General features: G+C 41.3%; 2 protein-coding genes across 3 annotated transcripts in view; one reads left to right on the top strand and one right to left on the bottom strand.

The window, feature by feature from the left end:
- Positions 1–3,401: 3,401 nt before the first annotated feature.
- DOLK (dolichol kinase) lies at positions 3,402–5,502 on the bottom strand. The gene has a single exon (XM_045563240.1). It carries the CDS (start codon positions 5,182–5,184, stop codon positions 3,565–3,567), a length of 1,620 nt encoding a protein of 539 aa, XP_045419196.1. The 5' UTR covers positions 5,185–5,502; the 3' UTR covers positions 3,402–3,564.
- A 60-nt stretch (positions 5,503–5,562) lies between these two features.
- The window catches only part of NUP188 (nucleoporin 188), a 45,137-nt gene continuing 25,830 nt past the window's right edge, over positions 5,563–24,869 (top strand). Inside the window, exons 1-11 of one of the 2 annotated variants that reach the window (XM_045563235.1) lie at positions 5,563–5,629; positions 12,577–12,631; positions 13,912–13,985; positions 16,818–16,902; positions 17,459–17,539; positions 18,034–18,078; positions 18,827–18,919; positions 19,052–19,171; positions 21,011–21,222; positions 21,988–22,102; positions 23,081–23,281. In XM_045563235.1, coding sequence (XP_045419191.1) covers positions 5,598–5,629; positions 12,577–12,631; positions 13,912–13,985; positions 16,818–16,902; positions 17,459–17,539; positions 18,034–18,078; positions 18,827–18,919; positions 19,052–19,171; positions 21,011–21,222; positions 21,988–22,102; positions 23,081–23,281 — 1,113 coding nt within the window. In that variant the 5' untranslated portion in view covers positions 5,563–5,597. The remainder of the gene's footprint in view (positions 5,630–12,576; positions 12,632–13,911; positions 13,986–16,817; positions 16,903–17,458; positions 17,540–18,033; positions 18,079–18,826; positions 18,920–19,051; positions 19,172–21,010; positions 21,223–21,987; positions 22,103–23,080; positions 23,282–24,869) is intronic. The other variant, XM_045563236.1, reaches the window with a different exon arrangement.

Genomic DNA, 24,869 nt, shown 5'->3' with positions numbered 1-24,869 from the left:
GCTCTTACCATCTGCATTTACCGCCAAGGAAGGCGTAAAGGGCCTGCCCCAGTCACACAGCTGCTCAGCAGTTCAGCCAGGCGAGCCTGATCCAAAGCCCGTGCTCCTAATGTCTACACTGCCGGTGCTCCCTACTTGGGGAGGGGAAAGAAGCCCAGGGCTAAGAATCCATAGTCTCAGGTTCTGGCCCTGTGACCAACTTGCTCCCTGGTCTCAGGCCTGGCCTTTCCTCTCACCGGGGCCTGTTTCCCCACCTGTACAATAAAGGGGCCCCTGGAGCATGATTGGCAGGCACCCAGACCTTCCCGAAGAACTACCAAATCCAATACTCACTTAGCTGGGGGCTGGCCCATAGGCTGTAAACTGACGGCTGCTGGCTGATCCCAGACTGCAGATGTGCTTTGTCTGGGCTTCAACACCTAAGAGGAAACTTTTTTTTTTTAATAGACAAGGTCCCCTCTGTCACCCAGGGTATAGTGCAGTGGCAAAATCATAGTTCACTGCAGCCTCAAACTCCTGGGCCCAAGAGACCATTCTGCCTCAGCTTCCTGAGTAGCTGGGACTACAGGCGTGCACCACCACACTGGCTAATTTTTCTTATTTTTCGTAGAGATTGGGTCTGGCTCTTGCTCAGGCTGGTCTCTAACTCCTATACTCAAGTGATTCTCCCACCTCAGCCTCCCAAAGTGCTGGGATTACAGGCCACCGCACTGAGCCATAAAAAACTTTTTTTTTCACGGTATTTGTTAATTGTTTATTTATCAAAAGAAACTGTTCCTTAGCCCACATATTCATAGCTCAGGAACACAGGTCAATGACAAACTTCTATGTAAATCAACCCAAAGAAACTCTTTTATATTCCCAAATCACTTTGCACTCTGAAAAATGCCAGCCTCCTCATGGAACCAAAATCTTTCATAGAACCATAATGTACATAGAAATCTGCATATGCCTTCTTTCCTGGTTCCACCACAGCAAACTTATACAAAGCTGCGACCCCCTGGGATACAATGAATGCTCCGACAATATGAAACTGCAGATGTCTGGCCAAGAGGCCACACATCTGAGGTTTCATCAAAGCGCTGGAAGTCATGACAGTTACTGTCCTTGATGGGTATGCCAACCTCAATACATCCTTCCTGGCTGATGGAGAGAAATGAACTGCGCTCTAGCAGCCCAGAAAAATCTTTAAAAAAAAAAAACTTTTTAAAACTTGGAGGCCGGGCGAGGTGGCTCACCTGTAATCCTAGCACTCTGGGAGGCCGAGGCGGGTGGATCGCTCGAGGTCAGGAGTTTGAGACCAGCCTGAGCAAGAGCGAGACTCCGACTCTACTAAAAATAGAAAGAAATTATCTGGCCAACTAAAATATATATAGAAAAAATTAGCCGGGCATGGTGGCTCATGCCTGTAGTCCCAGCTACTCAGGAGGCTGAGGCAGTAGGATCGCTTAAGCCCAGGAGTCTGAGGTTGCTGTGAGCTAGGCTGACGCCACGGCACTCACTCTAGCCCAGGCAACAAAGTGAGACTCTGTCTCAAAAAAACAAACAAAAAAAACTTGGGAGATTTCACACAGCAATCCAGGTTTCTAAGCTTCCCCGAACAAGCACCCAATTGACACACTGGGCCTGCACTCCAGCATGGCGGCTACTGGCTGGAGCTGGCTCTTTAGAGGCCATGTAGTCTCCTGTCCTCACTGGGACACCTGCCTGGCCTCAGCAGCTCTTTGAGTTTGTGACCCTGATTTAGTCCATCCTCCTCCTACTTGTATACATGGACAGACCAAGGCCCAGAGGATAGAGCCCTTTCCCAAGGCCACCCAGGGAGTCAGTGGGGCAAAGATGGTGCTCCTTCATCAACATTTTGCCACTTCCTTTGGCAAGCAGCACAAGGGACTGTGAGAGAACAGGTTTCTACTGAGCCCCAAATGAATGTCTCGATACTCTTCTCTGAGGGAAAGGACTTGGCAGTGATTCCAGCTCTCTAGAGCTTTGCTCCTGGCTTCTGCCTTGGTGAGCCAAAGTTCTCCCCTCTTTCCAGGTGCAGTGGCTCACACCTGTGATCCCACCCCTTTGGGAGGCTGAGGTGGGAGGATTGCTTGAGGCCAAGAGTTCGAGACCAGCCTGAGCAAGAGTGAGACCACATCTCTAAAAAAATATAGAACAGTTAGTTGGGCCTAGTAGTGCGTGCCTGCAGTCCCAGCTACTTGGGAGGCTGAAGTAGGAGGATCATTTGAACCCAGGAGTTTGAGGTTACAGTGAGCTATGATGAGGCCACTCTAGCCCAGGAGACAGAGCAAGACCCTGTCTCAAAAAGAAAAATTTCTCACCTCTTTCTGCTATACCCCTCCCCGCCAGGCTGGGAAGAAATGGGAGAACATTGTCCAGCCCCAGGAATCCTGCTGTGCTATGTTCTCAGCAAGCCTTCGTGTGGGACGTGTTTGTCCATTCAGTGAAAGTCTACTGAGATCCTGCTCCGTGCCAGGCTCTGTGCTAGCCTTCAGGGATGTGGTGGGGAACCAGGCAGACCCAGAGCCTAGAGAGCAAGGCTCGAGCACGGGCCCCCAAGGAGAGCCACTCTGAACTCTCAGGAAACTCCCCCAACCCCTGTGGATCCTTCCTAGGCGGCAGGAAGAGACAAACAGCGGCTTGGTTAGGACTGGAATGTGAAAGGGTCAGGATGGACCCTTTGAGAAAGACCCAGTGCTGTTCAGTCCACTCTTTTCTATCAGTACCACTCTCCAGGTAGCACAGGCAGGAGTGGGGTTGGCTGAAACAGGGCGTCAGCCCAGTATCTGATCCTCTTCCCCAGCCCTTCCACACATGCAAAAAGCTGATCCCACCTTTCCCTTCAGCTCTTCCTGGCCCAAATGAGAAACCACACACACTCCACTCTTGCTCTCTTGTGTTCTCCACCCCCAAGTAAAGCCAGGAGAGTAAAGGTCACTCTGGTTTCCAAGTATAAACCACAAAACCCCTTGGTTCACTTGTGCTTTTGTTAGGATGAGGACTGGTCTTGGGTAACAATGACACTTTCTCTTACTGACTGCTCATCATGGGCGGGCCCTAGGCTGGACACTTCACACACCTTACCTCACTGGACTCTCACAACACCCCATGAGGTACAGGCTGTCATTATTTCTATCTTTCAGACAGGAAAACTGAGGCTCAGACTGGTTAAGTGACTCACCCAAGGTCACACAGGTAAGAAGTTGTGCAGCCAAGGATTCTTACCAGATTAGTTTGACACTAGAAAGTAAAGCATTAACCATTATACTTTAGTGCCTCCAGTGTCCACTGCGGCCCCCTCTGAGACTGCAAGGTGAGAAAAGGGGGGTCTACAGCAAACTTGAGTTGTACTATCCTTTAAGCCTTTTCTCTCTTTAAATAGCAAAACTAGAACCAGGAGAGGTTTGCTTTTTTATTTTAAATCTGAATCAACTGAAAAACCAAATCTGTTTTTCACCGCGTGGCTCTTCATGCCCAAGTGGCTAACTGCTGTGGGGACCATTCATCCTCCCCGTGTCCCACGTCCCTGCTTCTTCCATCACTGCTGCTGTTCAACAGCTAGGCCATCAGCAGTATCAGGAGGTAGAGAGGCAAAAGGAGATTGTCTATCTGTGTAGTGTACGCTTCTAGAAGAGACACAGTGCTGATGGACCCCAAAATCCAAGCGTAACTATAGTTTAGGTCCACTCCACTGTCAAAGATTAAAATTAACGCTACAGAAATGATCTGTGCAAATATAGACATCATGGTCCCCTCAAAAGTCTTTTTGGTTCCAGGCCAGTGGATCTCACCCATGGTGCTGCCAAAGATGGAGGCCACAGTATCACCCACACCCACAGCCAGGACACCAGCATAGGGGACAAGGGCCCTGGCTCCCCCGAGGCTACCCTTCTGTGTGCAGGGTCTAGGGACCAGCCAAATTGGAAGAGACATGCCCAGGAGCAGGTACATGTGTGTTAGAATGAGTGGTCCGCTATCTCGTTCATCCAGGAAGAGGGACAGGAGGCTCCGCAGAGTGTGACCCAGGGGCTTGATGCGGAAGTAGCGTACGTACTCCAGGAAGATGAAGACTGCTAGACATACAGTGGCAGCCACATAGAGCAGTGGCCGGTCAAAGATGATACCTGGGACGTAGGTGGCTACAACAATGAAATGGAAATACTTTCGGGCAATGGTGGGGGCCTGGTGCTTCTTGGACTCGGAAGATGACCGCTTGGCATTCTGGTAGAGCACCACCAGGCAGGCCAAGGTGGCCAGCAGAGACCAATAGGCTAGGAGGTAGATGCGGGTGTCTGTCTGGAAGAGGAATTGAAGAAGCCAAAGCAGGGGGTTCCTGCGGATGAGCCGGTGCAGCCAGGGCAGGACCACACCAAGGCCCAGTACACAGGTCATGAGGTGGAAAAAGATGGAGGAGGCCCAGGTGCCCGAGTCCATGAAGACAAAGAGGGTGCTGAAGAAGATGCCCATGAGCACCATCCCTACCACGACCACCAGTAGGAAGAAGTCCACTGGGTCCCCCTGGCTTTCCACCACAGTCAGAGAGCGCTTGATGAGCTGGTTGAGAACAAAGCTAATGCCACCCAATACTAGCAGCGCCTCACCAGGAGTGAAGCAGCGGGGCAGCAGGTACAGCAGGATCATGTTGAGATAAACAAAGATTAGCAGGACTTCCAAGACCTCAATCACTTCGCCCACACTCAAGGAGTGTTTCATGATATAAATGATAACACCTCCGGCCAAACCCGAGATGACACAAGTGTTGGTTGGCACCGGGCGAGTGATGCCCAGCGCCAACACTGATGAGAAGAGGGCTACTGCCATGCCAGTGGCTGCCACCACAATGCCAAAACGCTCGAAGAACGGATTCCCCGCAGCCTGGCAACGCTCCTTCATGACTAGTCCAAGCAGAGGCATGACCATGGAGGCGGGCAGTAGACCACTGTTTGCAGACATTCGAAACTGGAAGACGGCGCTTCCCTGCTGTAGCAGCCGGTCCCACTTGTATTGGACGTAGAAGGCCTGCACCGCGAGCGCCACGGCGCACCACGAGTATCGGTCCCACACGGCTGCGTGGATGCTCAGCACCACTGCGAACACCACTGCCGCCTCTGCCAGCACCGACCCACTCAGCGGCGTCCCGGTCGGGGTGGGGGCCGGGGGTGAGCACTCTCGGGTCATGTCTCTAAATGTGGGGCTCCGGGAAAGCCGGGGTGCCTAGGGAGGCCTTTGACTTTGGGCCCCTCAGCACCGCCAAGCTGAGGGCGGCACCTTCACCCCGACAGCAACCTTCTCCCTCCGTTCTCCAGCTGCAAGGAGGGAACTCCACTGCAGGTCACTCGCTAGCCTGGGAGATGGCGTTCAGCCACCCTCCACAGCCTCCAACCTACAGCGTAGAAGTCGCCACTCCGCCGCCGTCCTCACAGTCCCAGCCACCCGTGCCGCCGTATCCTCACCTCCTCGGGCGTCGCCATCTTGACACCGCCCACACCACCGTCACGTGACAGACCCCCGCCATGGCGGATCCGAAGGGGACGGTCACGTGCGCGCCGCGTCTGGGGGCGGGGCTGGGGCGCGCGCGCGCGCGCGCGAAGATGGCGGCGGCCGCCGGCGGGCCGTGTGTGAGGTGCGATGCGGGCCCAGTGGACCGGTGTGGTTGTGAGGCGCGGGGTCGAAGCCGAGCGGAAGCAGGGCGGGAATTGCAGGCGGGATGTGGCGGTAGTGACCAGGCGAACCTCCGCTGGGTGGATGGGCGCCGAAACGGGAGGCAGTTACGTCCAAACGGTCCCCGCGCGCCAGGATCTGAAGAGATTTCTCCAGGAGAGGGCCGGTTCCTCTCTCCTCACTCCTTCCCTCCGCGCTGGGCCTCCGGTCTCCTCACCCAAGTCCCTTTTCCTTCCTCCCCTCCTCCCCGGCCCATTCTTTGGCGCCCCACCCGCTCTTCCCCGTCCGGCCGTGACGCGCCCTGGGGGCGGCGGTGGGGCCCTTCGCGGTCGCCGGGAGGACCCTCCACCTCCGTCCCCACCGTAGGTTCCTGGTGTCCTGCCCTGGCGTCGGGTGTGTCTTGCGGGATTCCCTCGTTATCCCCATTTGCTTTCATTAGGAATTGTTTCGTGTTGCACCGAACTACTCTGCAGTTTCTGCTCTCCGTTTCCGCTCCTCTGTTCATTTTTTTTTAATGCATCGAATCAGTCAGCCGACATGCCCAAATTCTCCAAGAGATTCCAGGCTTTAGGGAATACTAGGCTTCAGGGACAGTGAGATGGAACTATTAATGAAAGGTACAGTTTTCACTCATAGAGTGCTTACTAGCGCCAGACCCTGGCGAAGTGCTTCCTATGCGCTGTCTCATTCAATCCTCACAACTCCGCGAGGTGCTTTCTGCCTTACAGATGACTCAGAAGTCAGCTCAGAGCTAGCCAGGCAGGAAAGTGAGGATTCAAACTGAAGTCTGGGCGACGCTGACGCTATAGCTATACCATCACACCGGCATCTTCCACGTTGCACCTTGAAGCTCTTCATTCTTGCCACCATGCTCCCTCCTAAAATTAAACATCCCTGTCGCTTGTTTCTTGTGCCAGCAGTGTTTTCCCCACTTTCTTTGTATGTTGTTCGCCGCTGTATTCTCAACACCCAGAAGAGCATGTGATAGGTTCTCAGTAAATATTTATTACACATATTGCCTGTTCTCTCTGCTACCATTTCCTTCACCTCTCAGCCGGAAGTGAGACTTCTTTGACGTTTCCACTGGACAAGGTTTGAACCTTCTGAGAATCAGTTTGCTTTTTCCTCCGCTGCCATTTCGTGCCAGCCCTTATTTCTGGCAGAGTTGTCATTACTATGCCTTCCTTTTCTCAGGCCTATTTTATAGTAATTGTGGAGCCTGGATAAAGTTCAGCTCCTGCGGATAAAGAGCCTATTCTTTAATGAAAGAGCGAGAGAAGAAAAGCATTGGTTCTCTGGCATGGTTTGATCGTGGTGGAGAACCAACCGGACTCATCCCAGAAGATAGAATTTAACTGACACTAGGATTTCTAGTACTGCTTTGCTCATGGTCTGTGTTAGGAGAGTGATCTGTTATTTTATTGCAGGAAGGCATGTTCCATAATAGCCGCAGCCTTCTGTTTGAAATGCTTAGAGATCTGGACTAAGAGACAATTTAAATTCTGTTCCTGGTGCTTGTTGGTTTCTGGTTGACCTCAGACAGGTGGCCTTATCATTTTGAGCCTCTGTTTCTCCAAACGGTAATCCTTTTCAGAGGGATATTGAGATGGCTGTGATGTGTGGTGTTCTTGTAGGAAGTTCATTGTGTATGTTAATAACATTTGGCACTAGTCAAAAATGGAATAATACTCTTAAATCACTTATTTTTGGATGGTCACTCAGGATTTAGTAGAATGTCAATTTGAATATTGGCATTTTGAGTATCTCTTGTGTTCTTCAGTTAATGTGTTTGTACCTGTTTGCTGTGGGTATACAAAAAAAAATACGTCTGCAGTTTGAAAAGCTTTTGCTGCTAAGCTTAAGCCTCAATTTACACAAGAAAGGTGTCACATCTGTGGAGTCAGAATCCATGGACAGTGGCTGCTTTTATTTATTATCTCTATGTGGAATATAACAGTTTTTCAGAACTCTTATCAGAGTAGCTTGGCTGTGTCTCAGCTTTCTTTCTTTCCTTTTTTCTTTCTTTGTTTTTTTTAAGGAGACAGGGTCTCTCTCCCACTGTTGCCCAAGTTGGAGTGCAGTGCTGTGATCATAGCTCACTGCAATCTCAAATCTCAAATGCCTGGGCTCAAGCGATCCTCCCACCTCAGCTTCCCACCGTAGCTAGAAATATAGATGCAGGCCACCACGCATTGTTAATTTTTGTATTTTTTGTAGAGATTGGGTCTTGCTGTATTGCGCGGCAGGTCTTGAACTCCTGGCTTCAAGCAATCCCCCAATCTTGGCCTCCCAAAGTGCTGGGATTGCAAGTGTGAGCCACTGTGCCAAACCATGTGTCTCAGCTTTCTACCAAAAGGACTCGATTGTAGAAACTGTTATTCCTAACCTTCCAGTAGCTTTTGGCCAAAGATTTCCAACCAGATAAAATCTCTCTGAGGAAGATAATTTCTAGTGTCCATTAACTCCAGCTCTTTTAGAAATGGTGTTCCATGTTGTCTGCTAGAACATTGGACTGGAAGGCAATACATTTTTAAAACTTTACCTTTGAGGCAAGTTATTTAATTTATGTGCTTTAGTTTGTCTCCCAAATACTTAGCTCAAATTTATTTATTGTGCAAATAAATGAGACACTATAGCATATATTTAGTTTCTTGAAAATATATATATAGAAGATATTTCCCTGAGGGTTTAGATTGGACATATCATTGTTCCAGCCATATCTGTGTATCTTTTGAGAATCACCTGCTCATACCTTCAGGTCCCAATTTGAGGTGAAGTCTTTCTTCCATCCCTGGCTAGTTCCCAGGGATCTCTCTCTGTTCCTAGACTCTCTCTGTTCTAAATGGTTATGTTCCTTTGTAGTCTGTAATTGTTAGAATCTTGCCCCTTAGTACTTTCTTCCTTTTTGACGATTGTGTAGTATGTCTTTAATGTCCTTTGTTGTTCCCAACACTAAGCTTATGAGCATCATGAAAATCTTAGATTTATTTGTATCCTCATTATTCCTACACCTGTAAATGTGTAGTAATTGAGGATCCAATAACACATTTCCATAAGGATTCTCTTCCCAATAAACTACATTTTCTCTTTTATTCTGCCTTCTCTTGACACTTCTGCATATGTTACTTGTTTTTTCTGATTTTTTTTGTTCTAATTAGATTGCAGGTCTAAAAGGCACTCATGTCATTTTCCTTTGATATTTATACATTCAACATGTATCTTTTGAGCCCTTCTTGTGTGCCAGTCACTGTGTTAAGGCTATGGCCTGCCATTGTAGAACAGAAAGCTTCACCTCAGTGGACACCTTTGCTGACTTGCAGGATGAATTCTTGTGTGCAACTTGAGGCAGTGTAATGTAATGGTTAAGCTCTGGAGTCAGTGCAGACCTGGGTTCAAACTCTGGCTCGGTTAGATATTATCTTTGTGACCTTAGGCGAGTTACTTAACTACTCTGACACCTCAGATTCTTGATGAGATAAAGAGGATAGTAATTATTTGTTTCCCAAGTAAGCTATTAATGTTCAATAAGACAGATTGTTAAACTACGGAGCACAGTGCCTGACATATAACGGCTCAATAAATATTGCCTATTTTTATTATCAAAAACTTATTTTCAATAAACTTTGTTTTTGACAGCTTAGAACAAAAAGACCATAACATAACATAGTTTGGTTAATGAGAATTTTTTTTTTGTTTTCTTTTTCTATACTTCTAATGCAGAGCGATCCTTTTTTATTTATTTCTTTTTATTTTCCTCCCAGCTTTATTAAGGACAAATAAAAATTGTATGTACTTAGTGTGTACAACATGATGCTTTGATATATGTGTACATTGTGAAATGATTAAATCAAGCTAATTAACTTATCTGTCAATGAGAATTTTAATTTCTAAAGAAATTTTTTTCTTTTAAATAGTAAGTATAAAGGCTGGGTGGCTCACTCCTGTAATCCTAGCACTCTGGGAGGCCGAGGCAGAAGGACTGCTCAAGGTCAGGAGTTCAAGACCAGCCTGAGCAAGAGTGAGACCCCGTCTCTACTAAAAATAGAAAGAAATTAGCTGGACAACTAAAAATATATAGAAAAAATTAGCCGGGCCTGGTGGCACATGCCTGTAGTCCCAGATACTCAGGAGACTGAGGCAGAAGGATCACTTGAGCCAGGAGTTTGAGGTTGCTGTGAGCTAGGCTGACACCAGGGCACTCTAGCCCGGGCATCTCAAAAAAAAAAAAAAAAAAAAAAAAAAAAGTATAAACGTTTTTGCATTGCTCTGGGGCACTGATCTCTAGTCTTGTTTAGTAGCAGAATCTTTTTCTCAAAAAAACCCCCAACAAGCTAATGTATCAAACATAAAAGGCAGAGAGGGGTCTCTACTGACCAAATCTTTTACATGCTCTTCTGAGACAAGTTGATAGCTTAGAGCAGTGCTAATTTAGGAATTTATTTGGAGTGCTCCTTTTAAAATGTAGGTTTGCCAGGCCCACCCTCAGAGTAGCTCTGAGTGGGGATCAGGATTCTGTAGTGTTGATATTTTTCCAGGTGATTTTGCTGTAAAGTGGTCTGAGGACCAACTACATTTTGAGAAACACTCTTTTAGCACGCTGTGTTTCCTTTTAATTGTGCAAGTATTGATGTGAGAAATACCTACAACTGTAATTTGGGAAAACAAGGAATTCTGGATCGTGGCTGGTCCTTGAGTGTGTGGGTAGTGGTTTTCTGTTTCTTAAGGGGATCCCTGCTAGCTAGCTGGAGATCTAAGTTCGGAAAGCAAATGTGGATAAATTAAAGCTCATTGATACTCAGGGTTTTTGGAATTGGAAGATGAATGATCAAAAAAGTTATTTAGCTTAGACGTACTAAAGTCTTCAATTAAAGATAAATTTCTTCCCATTAATTTTGATGTACCATTAGCCCCATTATTAGCTATAAGTGTTATATAATAGTTATCTAATCAATTTTGTGGAAACCAGAAGCTACACTTAATAAAGTAAAAATATATGCCATTTTAAATAAAATCTTTCTTTTATTTTTTGCTAATTCTGATTTATCAGACAACTTAGAGGGTGATTACTACCTTTATAAATGGCATGCTTATTTTAAAATTTTGCTGTAAATTTCTTTAAATAGTGAATTTGCCTCTATGTTTTTAATTACTTAGAGCTTGGTTTACTCATACCTTTTTACTCATGCATTATTAGTATAAAAGGACACATTTGCTTTATTAACTGGCTGTAATCTCCTAATTATTTTTGAACAGTTCATGCTATCTTATTATCAGAAAAATGATTAGTGATTCCAATGTGCTTTGTGGGAGTTGGTAGCTATTGGTTGAACAGAATTGAAGTTGTATTCTTAAAAGCATTAACCCTTTGGAAAGAGATTTATAATTTTTAAGCGGGTTTAAACCTCTTTTGATGGGAAAATCCTGAAAGACAATTTTTAAATAAAGCTAGTGCTTTCTGTTAGTCTTAACGGGGAAAACATTTTTCACTTTTTCTTCGTAGTTAACACAGCTTACATTCTCTTTGTTACATGTTTAGTATAGTATATTTTGTTGAGGACCTTTTCATCTTCTCTCTGTATATAGACTTTCTAAGCAGTTAATTATTTCAGGTGGTGATTTAGGATCACACAAAATATAATCCCTATCTTTTTAATAATTCTTTCTTGAGAGAATTTCTTAATGGTTACATTTTGAGATTTAATTCTAGACTTTAAAAAACCCAACAACATGTTTTGTGAAATTCCAAAGGCATGAGTGGGGGAAAGAGCCGGGGTAAGCTCATAGTGGGAGTATATTTGAAGACTCACTGGCTTCAGGGACTATATCTAATGTGTGTTTTTTCATCTTGTATCTAGTTCTGTATGTGGCACCTAGTAGGAATTCATTAATAAAGGAGTGAACATAGTACTATTCATAATGACTATTAGACTTTGATGAGAAAGTGAATACCATGCATAAAATTTTCTGGAGGTTACAGGGGCCATGAAATATATATGGTCCTTCTGTAGGTTGTTTTTCCTTCTTGGTCACTACATTATAATGAGAAGGGAAGAGATAGAAATTTTAAATTGAGCCATCTTCTTATCATATGAGATATAGTTCATTAACTACTATATTTCATTAATTCTAAGATATATCTTGTCATACTTTTATACCTCTTTAATTGGGATGTGTTTTATTATAGATGACTTATAGTTTATTGGTAACATTATTTTCTTGGTAGGACATAATATGTCTTACAATTAATGGCATCTTAAATGTGTTGAAATATGGTGACTGTCTTCATTTGTTTTTTTAACACACTACCTGTTTGGTTTAGGTTAACATCTCATATTTTAGTTTCTTTTTTTTGAGACAGAATCTGACTCTGTTGCCCTGGCTAGAATGCGGTGGCATGATCGTAGCTCACTGCAACCCCAAACTTCTGGGCTCAAGCGATCCTCCTGCCTCAGCCTCCCAAGTATCTGGGACTACAGGTGTGCACCACCATGCTGGCTAATTTTTTCTATCTTTTTTTTTTTCCTTTTGAGTTTCTTTCCCAGAAATAATTTTTTCTATTTTTGGTAGAGATGGGGTCTTGCTGTTGCTCAGGCTGGTCTCGAACTCCTGACCTCAAGTGATTCTCCCACTGTGGCCTCCCAGAGTGCCAGAATTACAGGTGTGAGCCACTGCGCCTGGCCATATTTTAGTTTCTTAATTTTTATTTTAAACATCAAACTTCTAAGAGCACTGTGACAGGATTACTTTCCCAGATTTTAATTAATTGTTAAATTTTTGAGTTTTACAGTGAGCTTTTTTATATGTTGAGTTTTTTTGCTTTTAGAGAGGAGATAAAATAGCTATGAGGCAGCTTTGTCAAGTTCATGTAATTTAAAAGAGCAAAATTACCTCTGTTCTCTCATTTTGCAGGAGCAGTCGAGAACTATGGACAATTCTTCTTGGAAGGTCAGCTCTGAGAGAGCTGGTAAGTGTTGGTGTTCTTGAGTGAGTTCTCTGGGTTCTTTGTGTAGCTTTTGTTAGCAGAAAATCTGCCTCCTCTTTGATATAGGAAGTAAATACATTTTTAATTCCTAAACTTTATAAACATTCCCTACTTCTCTCTGCTGAAATGAGAATGTATGTTATAGACTAGCTGCTGAAATTTTCTAAATCTATTGTTCTTTGTACCTCATTGATTCCTTTTCTGAAAAGATACCAAGATACCAGTGCTGATTGATTGGATGCTGAGAATAGGAATACAAATACCATTCAGCTACCTCAGCCCAAGAAAGAGTCTCAGGCCTTTTCTCTCATACCTTACTTGCCTTTTCTTCCTTTTCCATTTAGCTACCTCCTTTAGGCTGGGCTCAGTGGCTCATGCCTGTAATCCTAGCACTCTGGGAGGCCGAGCCAGGAGGATTGCTTGAGCTCAGGAGTTCAAGACCAACCTAAGCAAGAGTGAGACCCTGTCTCTACTAAAAAAGAAAAATTAGCTGGTTGTTGTGGTGTACGTCTGTAGTACCAGCTACTCGGGAGGCTGAGGCAGGAGGATCCCTTGAGCCCAGGAGTTTGAGGTTGCAGTGAGCTGGCGATGATGCCACTGCACTCTATTGAGGGTAACAGAGCGAGACTGTCTCAACCAAAAAAAAAAAAAAAGGAAACTGAAATAGGTACTTCCTTTAGGTCATGGAGGCTGTGGTTTCCAGTCTACTTCCAAGTGTGTAATCAATAAGGCATAGTTCTTCATATTGATCCTTGGGTGTTCTGACCCTGTGAGGATAAAGTGTTAAGATGACATTCAGTTCTTATTGATTTTGTTATCATAATTAACATAATGAATGTTACAGTTTTTAGAGCCTTAATATTTTTTGATATGCCTTATCTGATAATTCCGCTTCTAGGAATGTATCTTAAGAGAAATCCTGAAAAAGTTTTATACACAAAGTTCTTCACCACAGGATTATTTATATTATTAAAAGATTAAATTCAGCTTTAGTGTATCTAACATTAAAGGAATGATAAATAAATTATGATCTAGTCATTTGATAAAATATTACGCAACCACTAGAAAGTATTGTATGTTTATCAAGATTTTCATAATAAGGTTAAGCAAAGAAGAGGAGGTTATGGGATTCTATATTCAAAATGATTTCAAATGTGGGGAAAAGTGCATATTAAAAATACTCAAAGGAATATGTGATCCTCAGTGTAATCTTGGAGTCTGATTAAAATTACACTTGTATAATTGCCCTTGTTCTTTTTCAGAATCAGATTGAGGCAGAACTGAGTAAACATTGGCAGCGATTGTTAGAGGGGCTTTCTTACTACAAACCTCCCAGGTATGGCTATTCCATGCGTCTGTCTAGAGTGATTCCCCTGTGGAAGCTGGCGTAGATGAAACCATTCTCATGTATGCTTTTATGATATTGCTGGGTTGGGTAGATCTGAGAATACAATTTGGTTACCAGTGTAAAAGAGTAGGGTACTTTTTTTTCATTTTTTAAAAGAAAGGGAAATTCTTTGTAGAAATACAGTATTGTAGGATGCGATTATATAAGGCTATGTGTGGATGAGGATTATTAAATATTCGATGAATATTTCTAATGTTTGGGGTCCATTGTGTTTGTGTGATCATTAAATGCTGAGATATAGCAGTGAATGGTGATAATAACAGCTGACAGTTGTGTAACGTTTGCTCTGTACCAATTATTATTTCGAGCACTTGACTTATCAGAAGTTATTTATGCCTCACAACAGCCCTTTGAGATAGCTACTACTTTTATTTTTTGGGGTGAATATGTAGGTTTTCTTACTGGGCAGTAGAAACAACAATAATAAAATATAAAGTAGTTAAAAAAGAAGAGAATACAGCTTGTAGTGCTAGACTTATTTATCTTAATTCCTAGTCCAGATCTCATTCTGTTACATATTATAGTGCCAAGTCACCCTCATTTCTCCTACTTCAGTACATCTGTTAAATCTATTACTTTCTTACCTTCCATCTACATTCTCTTAGGTTAATGATGAACTTTTTGTTATAGTTCTCCCTCCCCCCATAATTATTTTGAAGTAACTCCCAGACATCTTGTTATTTTATCTGTAAATACTTTACTATGTATCTAAAATATATGGACTTTAAAAAAGAAGATAATCACTGTATTATCACATTTAGGTACTTTTATTATCGTTTCCATTTTACAGATGGGGAAACTGAGACACAAAGAGGTTAAGTAACTTGCCCAAGGTCACACAGATAGTAAGTGGTAGAACCAGGATTCAAACCTGGCAGTCTTATTCCACTGTGTGTGTTCTTAATCATCATTCTGTGTTGCCTCTTTCATAACTTACTGTTTACCCCTCCAGGGTTGGAGAACCTGCAGCCTTAAGGCTTTATTGGGACTTGGAAGGCCATATGTGGCCTTAGGGATACAGGTTCCCCACCCCTGGAAGTAACCTTTATGTTGTGGATTTTCTGTGAAATGTGAGAGTCTCTATTAAAAAAAAAAATCCAACCACAACATCATGCTGTATGGTCTGTTAAGTTTTGATTTAGTCAAAAGGCCACACTTAAGAACCTAAAAGCCACATGTGGCCTTAAGGCTGCAGGTTTCCCACCCCTGTAAGTAGCCTTTATGTTGTGGATTTTCTGTGAAATGTTAGAGTCTCTATTAAAAAAAAAAATCCAACCACAACGTCATGGTATAGGTCACAGAATGTACATTTGTGGCATTTAAAGAGAAAAATTCCTTTTTTAGTAGCGTGGGATTTGAAATCTGACAGATACTTTTTTGAAAAATAAAACTAAACTCCATACTTGATTGAAATTTAACCTGTTTTTTCTTTAATTTCCTCCTATTCCAGGATCCAATCCAGAGTACCACATTGCATTTAGTTGTCACATCTCTGTGGTCTCCTTTACCTATGACAGTGTCTCAGTCTTTCCTTGATTTTCATGATGAGCATTTTGAGGAGGACTGATCAAGTATTTTGTAGAATGCCCTCAATTTGGATTTGTCTAATGTTTTTCTAATTATTAGACTGGGGTTGTGGGGTTTTGGGGAAGAATACACAGAGGTGGAGGTATCATTCTTATCATATCATATGAAGGTACATGTTATCCATGTGAAATCACTGGTAGTATTAACCTTGGTCACTTGTTAAGGTAGCTTTTGCCAAGTTTCTCCTTTGTAAAGTTCTTTTTTTCCCTTTCCTCAATCTGTTCTGTGGAAGTGAGTACTGAGTATAGCCCACTGTCAGTGTGGGGTGGTAGTGGAGTTAAACTCCACTTCCTGGAGGTCAGGGTAACATCTATATATATTATTTGGAATTCTTCTGTAAGGAAGATTTCCCCCTCCTCTCCCATTTATTTATTTAGTCATTCATTCATTTATATCAGTATGGACTTGTGTATATTTATTTTATACTTTGTGTATACTATGTTCCAGCTTTGGCCATTGGGATTTCTTTCAGGTTGGCTTCTGTGTCCTTTTGACATGTCCCCATCCTCTTGTTTTTTAAGCACTTCCTTACTTTCCAGCATTACAAGATGCTTCAGGCTTATCTTGTATTTTCTCTGCCCCGGTGTTAGAATCAGCCAATTCTCCAAGGAGTCCTGGTACTTTTCATTAGACAGTGGTGTTAAAAACCAAGATCTGGGTGCTGGCTGTAGTTGCTGCTACTGGGGTGTTGTAACTTCTAGGCTTTCTCAGTGGACAGAGCTAGATAATATAGTTAGTATGTATACTAACAGACCTGGTTTTAAATTTTACCTCACCTTTTATTAAATGTGGGATTTTTGGTAAGTTATTTATTCTTTCTAAGTGTTGATAATTCCATTTGTAAAATGATTATAGTAATATTTGCCTTTCAGAGTAGTTGTAAGGATCAAATATAATTAATGAAACCTAATGCATTTATAAAGGATATTGTTATAACTATGGTTTATAACAGACATATACTATTTTTTATTATTTAGGCATAAACAGTTTTTTGTTACAAAGTCTGTAGAGGTGAACTTGTGTGTGTGTGTGTGTGTGTGTGTGTGTGTGTGTATTTTGTAGGCTAAAGGGTAAGAAAAAAAAGTCTATAGTAAAAATATCTTTCGATAGTTTTATTTTATACCCATAGAGGGTTATTGAGAATGAGGAAATAATTCACTGTTCTTTTCATAGCCCAAGTTCAGCTGAAAAAGTGAAAGCTAGTAAAGATATAGCTTCTCCACTGAAAGAACTGGGTTTAAGAATCAGCAAGTTTTTGGTGAGTAAAAATTAGAACTCACTCAGTTTATTACTTGTAGTGTGGATGTGCATGGTTTTATGGTTAATGATGGTGAAAATTCACTTTATTTTAGTATTGGGATTAAATTGAACATGCTGTGTTTCAGAAATACCCAAATGCAACTCTTTTCCCTAAAAGTCACAAATCAGAGTTGCCTGACCTGTTTACTACATATCATCAAGTTTATTTCTGCATGCATGTGGTGGTCTTTAAGCTCACCAAGTTTGTATATACCTGTTCCCTTTTAATTTTGGAAGCTCAGATTGTGCCTACTGCTGTGTTAATGTGCTGGATAAAGAAGCACAGTTGTTTCTGGCATGTAAGTTTAATTGTGATGCAAATTGCATGTCAGTTACTGGCTCTTTTTTTTCTATTGCGATCAAAATTGCTGTTGTATGAAATTATTGAAAAGGATTTTTTTTTAATTCAAATCCAATGTTCATTCCAGTGCACAAATCTTTAGAATGCTTTGCATCCTATGTGTGGTTTCTGAGCTGAGGTGGCTGCTCTTCACTTTAAGACCTCTGTGTTTCAGGGTCTTGATGAAGAACAGAGTGTGCAGTTACTCCAGTGTTACCTTCAAGAGGATTACAGGGGTACTCGGGACTCACTGAAGGTTTGTGGTTATGTCCAGCTCCTTTCTGCTGCCTTTAGCCTTTTTCCTTGTTGGTTTTAGATACTTTAGGGTGTGGCACCAATTCTTTTAACAGAGGTAGATGATCAGATACAGCCTTTCTCAGGAAAGACTTTCTAAAGGCTTGAAAAAGAACATATACTTAAGCTGAAATCTGTCCTCATACTTGGAGGGGTGGAGAAGTCAAACATTGACATGTTAATCATAGAATCTTAGGATATCAAAGGTGAAAAAGATTTGAGAGAATGTCCAGCCTACCCAGCCCCTCATTTTATGTGTGAGGAAACTGCGGCCAGAGGAGAGGGGCAGGGATTTGAGCACAAGTTTGGGTACACTTAGGTTAAAAGGTGAAAAACATTTGCAGAAACAAGTGTGTAGTTATAATCTTGAAGGAAGAAGTGAAGATGTGTATCTTTTTCTTTGTTAATTGAGTTTTGCCTATAAGGTGGGTTTTTGACTACTCTGTTTTTCTTCAGACGGTACTGCAAGATGAGAGACAGAGCCAGGCCTTAATCCTGAAGGTCAGTAGTAGTCGCCATTTCTATTCTTTGATGTAAAATTGGGTGACGGCTTCTTGACCTTGTTTTCCTGAGCGTTGCTAAAACTCTTCTGTTGGGTAAGCATTGAGGTCTTCATGAAGAAGTTTATTAACTAACTTGTGAAACAAGATGCTTTTATCCACTGGACCCAGCTAAGAAGTTTTTCCCCAGGAGATTCTTCAGCTACTGGTAGTGAGAACTATTTTTTCTCTAGGTCTAAATCCAACAGGATTAATTTGTATTTGTTTATTCCCCAGCCCTCCTCACCTTCTCACTTAGGATCTCGTTTTAAAATGGAATTTGACTGTGACTTCTGCAGACGTTTCCTGCGTAATACTTAGTGAGAATGAAGTACATTAGTTATAAGCAGTTAGGACCTATATCAGGGGTGTTTTTTATTTGTTTTTGTGTGTTTGGCCTGTCAGTTTATAGCATTGTATTTACTTGAATGTTTTGAAAAATCGTGCTAGAAAACATTTTCTGAAACTTGTTTATATTATTAAATAATAATTCTATTCATCCTGTATGACTTAACTTATATACTGGTTTATGAAGGTCTTTTGCTTTCTTTTGGGCTAATTGAATATGTTTGTATTTCTTTGTTGCTTATTTATATAAATTGAATTTTTTCATTCATATCTTTACATGATCTGATTATCAATAAATTTAAAATTGAATATCTTCTGTACAAAGATGAGTAACTGATTTTGAATCTTTGGATTTTTCTCAGATTGCAGATTATTACTATGAAGAAAGAACCTGTATTCTTCGTTGTATCTTACACCTTCTCACTTATTTCCAAGATGAAAGACACCCCTATAGAGTAAGCTTGTTTAGTTGTCTTGGTTCTCTTTACCCTGTATTATCCAACCTTTTAAATAATTTTATTCATACTAATTTATTCTATTTACCTTTCAGTCTAGGTATAAGTTACTCTGTTTTGATTTTTTTTAAGGTTGAATATGCAGACTGTGTTGACAAATTGGAGAAGGAACTAGTTTCAAAATACAGACAGCAGTTTGAAGAGCTTTATAAAACTGAAGCACCAACATGGGAGACACATGGAAACCTCATGGTATGTGGTTACTGTGCTTTCCTCTAACTCTTACGAGAATTGTATACCCTTGCTCATAGAGTTCCAAGTTAAATTACTCATTTTTTAATTTAAAACATGTATAGATTATCATTCTTCAGCAAAGTTTAAATATGCCATATGAAAACATTGATGACTTTAATTAATGGTACTTAATTCTGGCCTTTTCCCTTGACTTTATCCTGTTACTTTACTTTCACTTCCTAAAATAATCTCTTAGTGTTTTTTTTTTTCTTTTTTTGAGACAAAGTCTTCCTCTATTGCCCGGGCTAGAGTGCCATGGTGTTAGCCTAGCTCACAGCAACCTCAAACTTGTGGGCTCAAGCAATCCTCCTGCCTCAGCCTCCCAGGTAGCTGGGATTACAGGCATGCGCCACCACAACAGGCTAATTTTTTAATTTTTTGTAGAGATGGGGTCTCGCTCTTGCTGAGGGTGGTCTTGAACTCCTGACCTCAAGCAATCCCCATGCCTCAGCCTCCCAAAGTGCTGGGATTACAGGTGTGAGCCACCTCGCCTGGCCTCTCTTAGTGGTTAGTGGAACTCTAAACCTAAGATTTTATCTTCTTTATTATCATTTTCTATTATGTGTGTGACACTAGTCTGATTATTTTATCCTAAATCCTAACCAATTTGCATTTATAGATTATAGTATGACCTTTTTATTTTGAAAATAATACATTCTTATTAAAACATGTCAATAAAAACACAGGCAGTAACTATTTAAAATATTTAATAGAATAAAAGGACTCATGTATAATGTAATATATAGAGCTTTATAAAGACTGAAACTTTGCTTTAAGCACTGATTTTAGCTGCATGCCTCAAATTTTGAATTCTATATTTTCATTATCATTTAGTTCAAAATAGTTTCTGGTTTTCCTTATGATTTTCATTGACTTGTGTTATTTACAAATATGTTGTTTAATTTTCAAACATAGGCTATTTTTCTTAGTTATTTTATCAGTTTTTTATTTCATGCTGTTAATGATCAGAGAACACATTCTGTATTGTGTTAGTCTTTTAAAATTTATTGACTCATAGTTTATAGCCCACCATATGATCTTTCTTGATGAATGAACCATGTACACTTGAAAAAAATGTGTGTTTGGCAGTAGTTAGTTGAGTGTGGTATTCTGTAAATATCAGTCAGGTCAAGATTGTTCAGATTTTCTTTGCTGATTTTTTTGTCTGGTTGTTCTATCAATTGTATAGTATGATTTTATTAGCAAAAGATTGGTAATAACCTAAATGCCCATCCAGGTAGTCTAATTAAAATAAATTGTGACATTTACATGGAGTACTATGCAATATTAAAAATAATGAGAGGACTGATGGAATAATCTACGGCATATCCACATAATGGATTACTCTGCACGTATAAAAAGGGATGGGAAACAAGGAAATTCTCAATATACTGTTATAGGAAATAATCTTTAACATACGTTGTTAAGTGAAAAAGATAAGGTGGTGAATGGTTTACATAATATGTTAATTTGGTTTAGAGATAGCGTATAGAATCAATGATTTAATATGTATGGCATATTGCTGAAAAGAGAGAAATATATCTTAACAGTGGTTGCTTCTGGGGAGAGGTTTGCATGACTGGGCAATAGGAATTATAGGGTGGGAGACCTTTTTTCACTCTATTTTTATACTTTTTGAATTTTCTGTCATGTGCCCATGTTAGCTAATAAAAATAACTTCATTATTTCTCAGACTTTTGGCTAAGATCAAGTGTAAAAATAACTTTAAAAAATTTTAAATATGGTTTTTAATATCACTTTATTCCTCTCCTATTTTTTTCTTAACCGGTTGTACAGACTGAGCGCCAGGTGTCTCGCTGGTTTATTCAGTGCCTTCGGGAACAGTCCATGCTGCTAGAAATTATTTTCCTTTATTATGCATACTTTGAGATGGCACCTAGTGACCTGCTCATATTAACGAAGATGTTTAAAGAGCAAGGATTTGGTAGTAGGCAGACCAATAGGCACCTGGTGGATGAGACCATGGATCCTTTTGTAGATCGAATCGGGTAAGTCTGAATGAATTAAAGGTCACAGAACTTGTATAATGTTTAGAGCACTGATACTGTAGCGGTTCTGTAAAGGGTGAGAGGGTAGGTGTACTTTTCATTTAATGGATGGGAAATAGGTGGGCATACTGCCACATTCCTGTTCAGGTAGGGAGTAAAAACTGGGGTTGACAGGCACATGTTCTTCTCTCAAAATAAGTATTGTATTCTGCCTTTTTAGTTACAGTCTTCATCTAAGGAGTTCATCTAGTCAGTAGAAATTTGTTCAACAACTATTGCAGGCCAGGCACTATGCAAATGCTAAGAAGATAGTGATAAATAAGGCATATGTGCTGTCTGACCTCTTTGAGGTCATGATCTATGGATTTTGAATTTCCATTTTTTCTCTATGGAGAAAATCTATGGATATATCCACGTTTGGGGGCCTGTTCCTTCTATGAGCAAAGATATACACTTGAGAAATGAGGCAATTCACCTGGGTCAGGTAAAACTTGTAGCCACAGAAACCTTAAGTACTAGATCTACACTGCCCAGTATGGTAGGTACAAGCTACATGTGACTATGAACCACTTGAAATGTGACTAGTCAAATTGAGATGTACTGGAAGTATAAAGATACATGTTAGATTTAGAAGACTTATCATGAAAAAAGAATGTTTAATAACTCAATAAGTTTTTTGATATTGAAGTTTCTTATAACTCAGCTTAGTCTCCAGTGAGTTTCAGAGTAGCATATGTGACACTGTGATACCATTTTTCTTTCCAGGTACTTCAGTGCCCTCATCCTGGTGGAAGGCATGGATATTGAGTCTTTACATAAGTGTGCTTTGGATGACAGAAGAGAACTGCACCAGTTTGCCCAGGATGGGCTTATTTGTCAGGTAAACTTGGAATAGCATCTTTTCTTTTTTTCAGACAGTTTATAGTTAATAGTATGTTTTTAACCACTGAACTATCCTGCTGCATAAAATTTTCAGTCTTGTATAATTCTACATTGTTCAGTGTTGTGGAGGTTCTGCGTTGTTAAATAGATGATAGAGTCCAGAAGAAATCTCAGATTTGTCAGTCATCTGTACAGAGGTGATAATCGAATCCGTGCGAGTGAGTTACTCATGGGGATAGTGTAAGGACAAAAGAGGCCCTTGGACAAAACCCTGGGGATTGTCTTCATTTATGGGGCCTGTGAAAGAAGAGGGGAAAACCTTGAGATGGGATGGCTAGAAAGATAGAAAATGAGGAGAGATCACAGAAAGTTCAAGAAGGATCAGGGTAAAATTTCTAGCGAATCTGAGTTTGAATATGTATTTTATAATCTTAAATTAGACTTTTTTTTTTTGAGACAGAGTCTTGCTCTGTTTCCTGGGCTACAGTGCCATGGCATCAGCCTAGTTCACAGCAACCTCAAACTCCTGGGCTCAAGCAATCCTGCTGCCTCAGCCTCCCAAGTAGGTGGGACTACAGGCATGCACCACCATGCTCAGCTAATTTTTTCTATTTTTAGTTGTCCAGCTAATTTTCTTTCTGTTTTTATTAATGAGGCAGGTCTTGAACTCCTGACCTCCAGTGATCCTCCAGTGATCCTCCTGCCTTGGCCTCCCAGAGTGCTAGGATTATAGGCATGAGCCACCACGCCTGGCCTAGGTTATTTAAAATCAGTAGAAAAAATTTGTGGGTAAAGGAAAGAGTAATTGAGGGGTTTATTAGTGAGGTTGCTGGGGGTTTGAGAAGAGTGAGATATCAAAATGGGAGAGAGAGGCTACTCTGGATGGTTGAAGGGTTTATTAAGCATGATGAAGAATCTGATTGAGGAATCTTGACCCTTTCTGTTTGGAGACAGATGTGTTTTCTCCTCTTGTTAGGATATGGACTGTTTGATGTTGACCTTCGGGGACATTCCACATCATGCCCCAGTGCTTTTGGCCTGGGCTCTTCTCCGTCATACCCTGAACCCAGAAGAGACAAGCAGTGTGGTCCGGAAGATAGGTGGTACAGCCATCCAGCTGAATGTGTTTCAGTACTTGACCCGACTGCTCCGGTCACTTGCCAGTGGGGGAAATGATGTGAGTCTAAGGCTCTTGGTGGTTGAGTGTGAGAATGATCAAAGAGCAGGCAGGAACATGATAATAGTGTAATAATTGCAATGGTAAAGTGGATAATGGAGATAATATCGTAACTAACCTTTATAGAGCGTTTGCTATGACCAGACAGACACTGCGTAGCACTTTCTAAACGTTATTTTATTTAATCTTTATGACACTTCTTTATGTTAAGGATTATAATCCTGTTTTATACATTAGGAAATTGAGACTCAGGGAGATACAATTTGCCCAAAGCAACAGTAACAGCCAGTAAGTGGTAGATATAGTTTGAACTCATTATGTCTGACTCTTTGCCAGTAAAGTTTATCTTCTGAAGATAGCTTTGGCCATTTTGACTGGAGAAATCTTTTTCTGGGGACTTATTCAGCTATAGCAGGATGAATTAGAAATTCTCTTGTGAGTCTTGTGTAGGGGTTTAATTTCAGCGGCATGGTTTAGTCAGCTTATTTTCACGTGCTGAAAAATGAAACCTCAGATTCGGTAATTGTGCTCCTTGGTATTTACGCAAAGGAGTTAAAAACTTATGTCCACACAGATGTTTACAGCAGCTTTATTCATAATTGCCAGAACTTGGAAGCAGTTAAGATGTCCTTCAGTGTAGGTATAAATAAACTGTGGTACATCCAGACTGTAGAATATTCTAGTCATTGCTGAAAAGAAATGAGCTGTTTTCTCATTTCTTTCTGTTGGGTCTCTTGGAAAAAAAAAAAGAGCTATTGAATCATGAAAAGAGATGGAAGAAACTTAAATGCATATTACTAAGTGAAACAAGCAAATCTGAAAAGCCTTTGTAGTGTGTGATTCCAACTATAGGACATTCTGGAGAAAGGAAAACTACGGAGACAGTAAAATATCAGTGCTTGTCAGGAGTTAGAGGGTAGTGAAGGGTGAATAGAGACACAGAATTTTTAGGGCAATGAAACTGCTCTGCATGATTCTATGATAGTGGATACACGTCATTATACTTGTCCAAACTCATAGATTGTACAACACCGAGAGCGAACCCTTATGTAAACTATGAACTTTGGATAGTAATGATAATGTCAATGTAGGTTCATTAGTTGTAACACTCTGTAACACTCTGGTGGGGGATGTTGATAATGGGGACGCTATTCATGTGTGGAGCCAGCGGGTGTATTGGAAATCTCTACATTCTGCTCAGTTTTGCTGTGAACCTAAAATTGCTCTAAAAAATAAAGTCTATTTTAAAAAGAAAAGAAACCTGAGCCAGCAGGCTCCCCTCATTAGCACTGTTGGGTTTATCTTGGTGGCAGTTCAGGTGCTGTGTCAATTTATATCAGGACATATTGATTCTTTATTCTTTCTCTAGGCTGGATATGGTTTTCTTCTTCCCCACACAAACTTTGATCATTTTGAAAATAGTTCCCTTTTTTTTCTTTTCTTTTATTTTTTTGAGACAGTCTTGCTCTTTTGCCTGGGCGAGTGCTGTGGCGTCAGCCTAGCTCACAGCAACCTCAAACTCCTGGGTTCAAGCAATCCTCCTGTCTCAGCCTCCCAAGTAGCTGGGACTACAGGCATGTACCCGGCT

Source organism: Lemur catta, chromosome 10 (genome assembly GCF_020740605.2).
Source record: "Lemur catta isolate mLemCat1 chromosome 10, mLemCat1.pri, whole genome shotgun sequence".
NCBI lineage: Eukaryota > Metazoa > Chordata > Mammalia > Primates > Lemuridae > Lemur > Lemur catta.
This window is presented reverse-complemented; position numbering and strand designations above follow the sequence as displayed.